We start from the raw sequence: 12,224 nt of genomic DNA on the forward strand, positions 1-12,224 counted from the left end.
TCAAAATCAAAACCACATTCCAAATTTCTTAAAAGATACTTTTTTTTTTTTTCAATTCCTTTGTAAAAACATTGGTCACCATTTAACATACATGGCAACAAAATGCACCCAATTTACATGCATCAACAAGTTAATAAATCATAATACATGGACAACACAAATTTCAAACAAACAGTACTAAAGTAGCTCATGTTGCATTTAACTATAGTTCTTGTGCTCCTAATAGAGAAGTAGCTAATATGAGAAACAAACAGTTCCAGTTTCAACCTGAATTAAAGTTCTTTGTGGCAAGTAACATGAAACAATGATCACATGAAGTCATTATCTTAAAAAAGAACCATTCTTCAGAAATCACTTTGTGCAAAGCACCATACTAGTGTAGACTATGATCTTAAAAAACATATACCTTCAGTTAAAGACAAATGGTTGAAAATTAATTACCTGAATGATTCAAATTTTTATTATGCCCATAAATTAAAATTATCTTTCAATGTAAAGGTTATATATATTTGACACTTTAAATAATTCTGGAGATGTTCAGTTAAACCAATAATTCCCTGGGACTGGATTACGTTCAAGAGCGAAAAGAAAAAACAATAATCAAAAGCCCTTTCTAAACTCACAGGCAAGGTTTCTGATTTGGGATTTAATTAATAAGAAGTTAAGCACCACAATAAAATACATTTTTAGAAAACAGAATGGACTGCCATCAATACACAAGTTAGGGACAAAAGAAAGCACTTACACTTTACCTCCCACCCTTTCCCCCCCAAAAATTTAAGCACTCTAATCCTATCAATCTGAAATTTTACATAGGATTTTTTGTGTGGTTATCTGTGTGTGGATATTATATGGAAGATACAAACCGAAATTCGATTTAAGATCTCAAGTTCTAGAATCATGATTTGATTCAGTAAGAATGTCATATTATTTGTGCATGTTATATATTTAGTTTTAGATTATATGCTACATTTTTATGCTTTCTCCCCTCAAAGTCTATGATTAAAGGATGGCACTTATTCATTCTGAAGTGCATGAGAGAATTTATGACAAATTGCCTTGCGAAACAATATCTCCTCTGAAGAGTTCAAAGTAATTATGTATAAATAAAACCTTAAAATAAAATTGCTGTAAATCCTCTGCATCTATTTAGCAACACAAATAACTTCAATAGCCAAAATATTATTTTTATTTTAATTTAAGTTTCTCTCCTCCATGATGTATTTAATTACGCTGTTACAAGTAACAGTAATTTTTTAGTATGTGTAACAGACCACATGCTAAAAAAGTTTAAGGGTTCAGAAAACTAAAATTTATAATTCTTACATGGTTATACTTAAGTCAGATATACAAGACTAGAAATAAGTAACTTCAACCGAAAATATGCTTTAAATACCACAAAAGAAAAAAGAAAAACAAAGGGAAAAAGGATTTCTCCTCATGTAATTTTTGAGTGGACTATGTAGCAAAAAAGCAAAATATTAAATATCTAGTTTTCACTTCAAAAGAAATTATTCATAAATAAAATTCACTAAATAAGATATAATGAGATTAGGAGTATAAGTATGGAGTATTCAGACTTATTCCATTCAGATGAGAAGATGACATCTTTGGAGGAAACAAACAAAAAAAACCTTACCAAATAATACGATTTGTATCTCATTAACCTTTCAAACATCACTTCAACTTCACCATTTATACCATAAACCTTCTTGACAGTTCCTATTTTCTACCTTTTTTTAAAAAAAGCTTTAGCCTCTTAATTTCCAAGCATCACATTAAATCCCTTAGTTCAATCTAATTCCACAATCCTCATTTCAAAGACTTTAAAATACTCATTTTCTTCCCCTCAAAAGTTGGAATCCACCATGTAATTATTCAAAACTGGGAAACTAAAGGTTAAAAAAAAATCAACTAAAAATAGTACGCTTGTTAGTATATATGGTTTCACGTAGCAGGGAGACCACATAATTGCTCTTTCTGATTAACCTCTGGCCCTTAAAATAGTAAAGTCAGAAAATTAAAATAAGTAATATATACTTACAATACTTAAAATCTGTATCTATATCCATTTTCAATAGATGTGCGAGTTAAGAAAATGACTGAAATTATATGATTATAAATGTTTACTGTGTAACAGTACAAAATTTATGTTCCCAAAAAGAGGGTAAAAAAATCTTTAACTGATATTAAACATCTTCAGTAATCTGGAAAAATTCCCAGGTTGAAATGTAACTATCAGGGAACAACGAAAAATGCTTTCATGCATGTACATGTTAAGTAACAAATAAGCAAACCCCAAGTCAATACAGTACATCAGTGACACTTAAATAACATTATGAATATAAAAGAAAGAAAAGATAAAATGTTGACTGCTACTGATGAAAGAGCATTTCAACAATTTACACAAAATGATACTAAACAGCTTTTTAAAAAAGATGTCCTAAGAAGATCAAGCCACAATAAGTTAGTGTTTTCCATAATACATGCTAAATTATTTGATCCCATATCTATACTGTTACTGTCTTAATTCCTAAATGTTGTGACAGCATATTTAATTACTGAGGTACATTAGTTTACATCTTTTTATAGGTATTCTAAGAGGATTAACTTTTCGTTTCCAGTTTTTCATCTTCTTCACCTCCTCCAAAGAAAATTAAAGGAAACATTCCTAGAATGCAGCCAATAGTCACCCCAACAGCTTTGCCCTAAGGAAACAAAAGAGAACATTTTTAAAAAGTTACTTTATCTCTGATAACAAGAAGGCAGGAAAAAAATCTCACCAGCTCTTCTCAACATATTTGGATTTGCTACCCTTCATATATATTCCTCTTCAATATTTATCCCTGTGTATACCTTATATGTAGATATAATCATTATGTATACATAGCTTTGTTTTCTTCCTCAATCCATATCCCTGCATAGCCACACATTTTCTTACAAACTCTTTTCCAAACTGCTAAACTTAAAGTTCAACTGAATTGACGGGTCCATATTCTACTTAAATCTCTACTTAAATCTACTTAAATCTACACAACAGCCACTGCTACTTCTCCAACATTATAAGTGAAATAACAATGACCATTTCCGTGTATAGTTCTTCGCCAATGATTTATTTAAAAATCAAACAGTATTAATATTTGTGCATCTTCATGAAGGATTGTCATGCTGTCCATCCTTGACAAAGCTGCACATACTTACATACCAATTTCAGTATACACAAATGTAGACATACATACCAATTTTCCTGCAACCTCACCTACATTATAAAAATTTTATTTCATTTTAATTAATTTATTTATTTATTTTAGAGACAGGGTCTCCCTCTGTCACCTAGGATGGAGTGCAGTGGCATGATCATAGCCCACTGCAGTCTTGGCTCAAGCCATCTTCCTGATCTCTTCCTGAACTCTTTGGCTCAAGCGAGCCTCCTGACTCAGTCTCCCCAGTAACTAGAACTACAGACACATGTCACTATGCCTAAATAATTTTGTTACTTTTATTATTATTATTATTATTATTATTATTTTGTAGAGCTAGGGTCTTCCTATGTTGCTCAGGCTGATCTTGAACTCCTGGCTTCAAGAGATCCTCCCACCTTTGCCTCTCAAATGGGATTACAGGCTCTGGGAGCCACCACACCCAGATCATTATAAAAATTTAAAATTTTTATTTTTGTAAATGGTTTTCAAAATTTGCATTCCTATGATGACTATCAAGTTTATATACTTTTCAATTAAGTTTCATTTCCTCATACAAATATTTATTGAGAAGCTACTATGTGTCAAACTCTCTACTTGAGTGTACCATGGAGATGGACTAATCTTACGTCGTCTGTCTCTCTCCTCCAGGAACTTCTAGTTAGGTACACAGGGAAAGACATTTAAGTTCTATCAAACATTACAGATACTATGATAGCTACGTAATCTTTGTTCTTGAATGAAATGTTTTCTCTTATACATTGTCTGTTTAGCTATCACATCCCACAGTTTTTCGGGTTTTGTTTCTGTTTTTGTTTTTGTTTTTGAGACGAGTCTGGCTCTGTCACCCAGGCTGGAGTGCAGGGGCGCTATCTTGGCTCACTGCAAGCTCTGCCTCCCAGGTTTATGTCATCCTCCTGCCTCAGCCTCCTGAGTAGCTGTGACCACAGGTGCCCGCCACCACGCCCGGCTAATTTTTTGTATTTTTAGTCTATAGAGACAGGGTTTCACCGTGTTAGCCAGGATGCTCTCGATCTCCTGACCTTGTGATCCGCCCCCTTCTCAGCCTCCCAAAGTGCTTGGATTACAGGCATGAGCCACTGCGCCAGGCCCACATCCTACAGTTTTTCTACCAAATTTAATAGTAGACATTAATATTTTGACAATAGCTTGCGTAAAAATTTTCAACTTTGTTATTTTGAGGGTTTTGGTGGTGGTAGTGGTATTAGTAGTATGACCAATACTTGATATTAATAGTCAAAACTGTTATTTTCATTATGCCAAAACTTTAAAAGGTATCACTCCTGCAGAGTTTTAACAAGCAGAAACTTTCTTCATTCCACATGCTGATAAATTTAATCCTTAGCTTCTTGTTTTTTCACTTTAACATATTTACTCATTTGAATATATGCATAGAGAAATCATTATATCCTATTTCAGACTCCTGACTTTCCCATATACAGAAGATAACATGACAAAAGCTAACTCTGAAATTTACCCGTGATAGAATAAATACAAATACACAAGCAGGTTCCAGTTGACATAGGTGTATTTTAAAACCTCACTTGTAATTTGGCCCCACTTTCACTTCCCACCCATTCTGTTAGAATTCCTGTTGCAACCAAGGCTTTCCTCACCCTTCAGTTTAGGAATACCAGTCAGTGATTTCTGACCCAATTATCTCAAGAGATATAACGTCAATAGGGTGGTGAGGAAGAAAAAAGTGATACTTTTCTTACTCCCTGATCCAGGACCTGAAACAAATTTTTTCATTGTGCAAACATTTATTTACACATTATTATTATGTCTTACAATACTCTAGGCCCCACAGTTAACCACATTGGGGCTAATCGTAGAACTTGAGTCCCATCTGTAATACTGTTTTATAAGAAAATACTTTTTGAATTTCAAACAACCAAATTACAAGTGACGTTTTAAAATACACCTATGTCAACTGGAACCTGCAGGTGTATTTGTATTTATTCTATCACAGGTAAATTTCAGAGTTAGCTTTTGTCATGAGTAGAAGGCTGATCGCTAACTTCAAATACTTCAGGCTGTAGAGAATCAAAATGTTATGTTACAGAGTAGAAGATTCGATTCTAACATAAAACAAGCAGAGTCAACAACTAAGGAACAGAATCACTGTTGCCATAAACCAGTGAGGGGTTTTATCGCAATACACACACAGACACACACACACTCAATATATTAACACTAGTTTAGTAATTTAGATGTTTTTGTCATAGAGAAGAGAAAATGAACCTGCTTTTAATATAGAAAGAAAACAATTATTATGCCCCAGAAAAATAAACTTCTGATCCCAACTTTAATGCTAAATTTTTTAAGACAAATTGCTAGAATGTTAGAAAATCCTTATTCCCTCAAAACTCCAGCTGGTATCAGGGGCTAGTCTCACTTTACTTACAAACTGTAAGATATGGACACATGTAAACTAAAAGGAAAAGCCCAAAATTAACATTCCACTTTCTTAAAAGACTTTTCAACCTTTATAAAGTAAAAATTACAACAAGCAAATAGGTCCTCATTTTGTTTCTCCACACTCTTCCTACATTTTGATTGAAAACCAAACACTTCCCTGCTATACTTGTGATCCTTCTACTACTCATATTTTAAAGGGTAGTAATTATTGCAGGTTTAAAGTGATTTAAAGTGATTAGTGATGAATTTAATTTTTACCCATGTGTATGTTTTTATACTCTGTAAGAATATTTTGCAGGTAAAAATTCTGTTTACTTCCAAAACATTTAATATCTTCATTAAAATAAATTCCATCTAATTTAACATTAATTTTGTATTTTACTCTTCTTCAGCTCCCATTAGTGTTTCAATCCATTGTCATTTGATTTTTCTTCTTCCATTAGTCCATAGAAATTGCTCAGAAATGATTATCAATGAGCAACTACATACCAAATCCAAAAACAAAAAACAAAAAAAAATTTTCAGAAATTTTACTTGATTTCTTTATATCAAGAGGAACTAATTATCATTCACTACTTCTTAAAACTTCTTCCTTGAAAGCTCCCATAAGACCATGAGCTCTTAGGTATTTTCTAGGGTTCTTTAATTTTGCACATTTTCTCTGGAACAACAGTTCTCAAATTTTAACGTACAGCAGAATTAAAACACAAATTGCTGGGTTCTGTCTCCAGAATTTTTCATTTTGTGAATCTGTAGCAGGCAGATTTTAAGGTGGCCTTCATGATATCTTCCTTCTGATATTTAAGTCTTTGCATAGTCTCCTCCCCTTGAGCATGGGCAGGATGCTCTAACTTGCTTTGAATAATAGGAAAGGTGATGGGGTGTTACTCCTGCGATTACATTACATTACATAAGGCTCCATCTTGCCATCCTGCCAGCAGACTCATTTTCTTTCTCCCTTGCTGGCTCTGAAGATGCAGGCTGCCATGCTGTGAGAGGGTCTACTGAGAGGGCCCCATGGCAAGGAACTGCAGGTGACCCGCAGATCGGGGTATCCAATGTTTTGGCTTCCCTGGGCCACACTGGAAGAAGAATTTTCTTGGGCCACACATAAAATACACTAACACTAACAATAGCTGAAAAAAAAAAATCACAGAAAAAAATCTCATAATGTTTTAAGAAACTTTACTAATTTGTGGTAAACTTTTGGATTACCAAAAGCAGGCTGCACAAGCTTGCTCTAGATGGAGGGAGGCCTCTAGGACATGAGAGTGCAACAGCAAGCCAGAGGTTGGGTCCCTCACAGTCACAAAAAAATTAATTTTGCCAAAGACCTGGGTGAGCCTGGAAGTGGATTCATCACCAGTTGAGCTTCTAGACAGGAACCAAGTACTAGCTGGACATGATTGCGGTCTTCCAGAGGACCCATTTAAGCTATTCCTGATCTGACCCACAGAAAATGAGAGATAACAAATATATGTTGTTTTAAGCTGCTGAATTTGTATGGTTTTTTTTTTTTTTTTTTTTTTTGGTGAGATGGAGTCTCACTCTGTCGCCCAGGCTGGAGTGCAATGGCTTGATCTCAGCTCACTGCAACCTCCGCCTCCCAAATTCAAGCAATTCTCCTGCTTCAGCCTCCTGAGTAAGCTGGGATTGCAGACACCTGGCCACCATGCCCAGCTAATTTTTGTATTTTCAGTAGAGACAGGGTTTCACTACCTTGGTCAGACTGGTCTCGAACTCCTGACCTCAGGTGATCCACCTGCCTCGGCCTTCCAAAGTGCGGGGATTACAGGCATGAGCAACCCCGTCCAGCTGCAATAATTTGTTACACAATAATAGATAGGTCTAAGATGAAGACTGCGTTTGCATTTCTAAGAAGTTACCAGGTAATGTTGATCCTGCTGATGCTGGCACCACATTTCGAGAACCACTCTCCTATGAAAGTTGATCTTCTCCCATGGTTTTAACAATCACCTACCTTTTCAGTGAGGCCTACAGTGACTCTCCTATTGAATACTGCAGTCTGCTTCTATCCTAGCATTCCCAGCCTCTTCTACTTCGCTCTGTTTTCCCTTATTCTCGTAACACATATAAACTTCTAATATGCTAAATACTTTTATTTATCAGATTGTTTATTGTCTGTCTCACCACTGCTTGAATGCAAGATCTATCAGAAATAAGATCTTATTTTGTTAACCAATGTATTCAAAACTCCTGTATATCTACTTGGCATATAATACGTAAACAAAAAGTATTTGTTGAATGAATGAGTAACAATACCCATTATCACTAACTTGGACCTATCTAACTCTTGACTTTAACCCAAATGCCTACTAGGTGTCACCACTTGAATGTCCTACTAGTATCTCAAATTCAATGTGTCCAAAATAGAACTCATTATCTTCCCTTACAAGCTTATTCCTCCTCCTTTTTTTCTTGATTTTATTGATGGCATCATGATCCATCCAGTTTCCTTCTTATTTAAAACTCCCCTGGCTCTCCAACACTTAGGTAAGAGGCTGAAGCTCCTTAGCATTCACATACAATACCTTTCCTGTCTGATCCACGCTGACTTCTCCAATGTTGTCTTCTGCTGCTGCTTGTACCTACAGCTACTACATATTATATTCCTAAAATAGGTTCATGTATTTACCTAAATATACCCTTTTTTATCATCCTCTTCTAATTGCTAGCCAGTATGCTTGGAATTCCTCTTATTCATCTAGTAAATGTCTCATCAATAATTCAAAAATCAGCTTAGATCTAATAATCACCAAGAAATCTCCCCACCAAAAGAAGTTACTGCCCACAGTGTTAATTCCCTTACCTGTATCATTGTTATATCTTGTACATAATTCATTACTGCATATGTCATATTAAATTATAATTTGTTTACATGTTTGGGTTTTCACCTAAACAAGTTCCTCAAGGATAACCACAGTTTATTATTCATTTATGTTCTTTGGACCCCAATCTGTAAGAGATACTCCCTAATTCTAAGTGAATTGCACAAATATTTTTTAAAAATTCAGTATACTTACAAAAAATAAGGAGTTAATAACACAAATTACTGTTCTTCTGAAAACTGCCAAGATCTGGACAATTTTTGTTAAAAACTCCATTCAAACCCATTTTAGTCTCAAATTTCTCAAGATCCTGAACTATACAGTATCTTGTTCTGGCTACCCAATTCATTGTCATAAACCATGTAAATTACTTACCAAATGTGTACTAAGACGTGTTTGCCACATGTCAACTTGCTTTGGTGTGAGATCAGGAATTGACAGACCTAACCTGGAAGCCAATGCTTCAACATAGCCTGCAAGTCTTTGAAGAAACAAGACAATATGATATATAAGTTATGTTTCAATAAAGCCTTTACAAAAGCAAACAAAACAAAACAAAGACAATGAGGACAAAATGTAGGTTTTTAAAAAGACATGCAAATGTCCTCATATAGTAAACTAATTACTACAAGGAGAAGCAAGATAATTTTACATTTGCACTTGGTACTCTAGAAATGGCATAAACATTCTTTACAACTTTTAATTTTTATTGTATATAAATATATTGTTTAAAAATATTTTCTTATTAACATATTTAACACTAAGGAAAATTAATTGACTTAGAGCAATTATTCTCTATTATTATTTTTAAAAACAATTCAAGGTATATAACAATTTGTACAGAAAATTAGAATTTCTGCAATTATTCCAAGCTCAAAGCAAAGCACTTTAACATATGAAACAAATTAGTAACTTATCAGACAGCAAAAGTTTCCAAAGATTGGTAAACTAACAAATACAATTCCTCAGACTGGTAAACTAACAAAAACACCCTAGAACTTTCAGGCCAATCTCAAGTATTTTATCAATTCTAAGTTGCCATCATTTATTGGATATACTCTTACTTTATGAACTGTAAGAAAAACATTGCTAATTAAACTGTGTATACTACCAACAATAAGATGGATCCTGATATTAGATATGTTAAAATGCATCTGAGAATGCATAAAATGTGGTATTTGTTGTTTAATGATATGCCCCCAAAAAAAGAGAGAAGAGAAATAGTTTTTAAACACAAAGACTTCAAGAAAAATCTTCATCTCTAAACAAAAATAATTGTTTTATGATACAATATATAGCTAAATGGCTTTAAAATCTCTTAGATCATTTGGTTCTATTAAATATATCCAAAAGCTATACAATGACTGTAATATTCTCCTTATTTACTTTAATGTTAGAAACTGGGAATAGAATGTTTAAGAGACGATATCATGATGCATTTATGCCAGGAATTCCACGAATATAAAATTCTTGCCATGGCCCTAAAGCAAAGAAACTTTTTTTTTTTTTAAACTGTGGCTTTGGCCCCAGACTCCGGTGCAGAAGTCTAATATAGAAGGTTAAGGTTAGATCACTTATAAAGCTGCTTTGCCTAGATTACAGGGCTAAGTAAACTTCTAAGAAAAAATTCAAATCTGAAACTGTAACACTCAAATGAGCCAAGGAAAGAAGAGACAAAGTCAAAGACACAGCAAGAGAGAACATATTTATCATAATAATGTCCACTTAGTCTAATTTATACACCCCCAGCCTTCCCCAAGCTCAGGAAGCAGCTCAGGCCATCTGCCACTGGGAACAAGAATGTGAAGAGAGAGAGAAAGTTGGCCTTTTCTAAATAGATGTCCTTAGTTTGTTTCATTATTCCTGCCACATACAGTAAACAAAGCAAAAAATAGCCAAACCCATATATGCTTTGGCCATTATTTCCTTTGAAAGCTCCCCCCTCTAGAAAACATGTATAGTCATCAGTATCCTTAAATTTGAGCCATATCCTTTCTCTTTGGGTTTTGTGGGAGTAGGGTGAGGTGGAATAATGAGAGAGGTTCTTGCTTTTAATCCTGCCTTACCCTTAGAGATGTCTATAAAATACATATAAATACTTCAGTAAACACAAATTCCATTTTGCTTATATTATGGTAGATTTAGAATAAACTTTTGCATACATCAGAACCACTCATGAAAATTACTAAACACAAATGCCAGGGTTCCCTCTCCAAAGATACTAATAACGTATAACTGGGATATCACCCAGGCATCTATATTTGATGGATACCAAAGATTTAGTATTATTAGTTTAGAAGAAGTAAATTCAAAATTTTAATTCTAGAAAACAAAGAAAAATTAAATATCCCTTTGTTATGCTTCTCAATTAAAGAAGAGTGGGGAACAGAAAGACAGCAAGTACAGAATATACAAATGAATAAGTGAATGAACCTACCCAAGTCCAGCTAGATCTGACACAAGATTTCCCAAAGCAGCAGCTAAAAATTTGAAAAATAAACAAATGAACTGTTACATAAAACAAGAATAATTATAATATGTCACTATGTAATCAACAAAGCACTGATCTTGGAAGAGTTCTCACATTTCTCAAACTAAAGCAACTATATCCAAAGTAACTCATTGGACAGCTCTTACTCTCAAGGTTTTGAATAGAACACAATTTTGAAATTATAATATTCTACCTCCATTAAGTAGTAGGTTTTTTCTGTTATGGCAGCCAATTTCCATTTGGTTTCAATATTAATTGTACAATATTTTGTAGTATCTTTCATATAATATTTAAAGGAATTGGTAAAGCTGCATGTACAGCTATGAAATTCAAGAAAGTCAAGGAGAAAAAAAATATTTCTTTCATTAACTCATTTACCTAATGCTTTCTACAATAAATACAACATAGAACTCTTCCCAAATTTTACCTCCATGAAAAACAGAGTGGTAAATGGCACAGAGAAGGCAGATGTTTAATCCTGTATTTCCTTCTTTGATTTTTTCTACCCAACTCAAAAATAAATAAAAAATAAATAAATAATAGGCTGGGCACAATGGCTCACACCTGTAATCCCAGCACTTTGGGAGGCTGATGTGGGCGGATCACAAGGTCAGGCATTCGAGACCATCCTGGCCAACATGGTGAAACCCCGTCTCTACTAAAAATACAAAAATTAGCCGGCATGATGGTGGGCGCCTGCAGTCCCAGCTACTCATGAGGCTGAGGCAGGAGAATTACTTGAACCTGGGAGGTGGAGGTTGCAGTGAGCTGAGATCGCACCACTGCACTCCAGCCTGGGTGACAGAGTGAGACTCTGTAAATAAATAAATAAGGGTAGAAATGTTTAGGGGTAACACTGAATTGCCAGAAAATCTTGTCTTAATGAAATCAATATAGCAGAGTATTGTTATCCAATAACTAATAATATAAAGTACCTAAAATTTTCAGAAAAAGTACTACATATACAAAACTAAGAATCAGAAGAATACGATGAAGAAAACAGATATCTCAATGAGTAAACTCATTCAAATAAATTACCCTCTTTGAAACCTAATCTACTGAAATGTTTTATAAATGTACAATGAAATAATAACATTTACTATTGTTAAATACCTGCCATAGTTGAAATTCCCAAAATAATTCCAATAGACATTTCAATATGGGTTCCCTGAAATATGATAAAAAATTAATCTTAAAAATTAAAGCTGAAGTGACTATAAAAGAATAGTAAAGCATTAATAA

General features: G+C 33.9%; 1 protein-coding gene across 1 annotated transcript in view; it reads right to left on the reverse strand.

Moving 5' to 3' along the window:
* Window positions 1-1,166: 1,166 nt before the first annotated feature.
* Window positions 1,167-12,224, reverse strand: part of TMEM65 (transmembrane protein 65) — a 60,709-nt gene continuing 49,651 nt past the window's right edge. Inside the window, exons 4-7 of the mRNA XM_008001491.3 lie at window positions 12,096-12,150; window positions 10,929-10,971; window positions 8,867-8,972; window positions 1,167-2,708 (exon numbers count right to left, since the gene is read on the reverse strand). Coding sequence (XP_007999682.1) covers window positions 2,607-2,708; window positions 8,867-8,972; window positions 10,929-10,971; window positions 12,096-12,150 — 306 coding nt within the window. The 3' untranslated portion in view covers window positions 1,167-2,606. The remainder of the gene's footprint in view (window positions 2,709-8,866; window positions 8,973-10,928; window positions 10,972-12,095; window positions 12,151-12,224) is intronic.

The sequence above is a fragment of the Chlorocebus sabaeus genome, chromosome 8, assembly GCF_047675955.1.
Source record: "Chlorocebus sabaeus isolate Y175 chromosome 8, mChlSab1.0.hap1, whole genome shotgun sequence".
NCBI classification, from domain to species: Eukaryota; Metazoa; Chordata; class Mammalia; order Primates; family Cercopithecidae; genus Chlorocebus; species Chlorocebus sabaeus.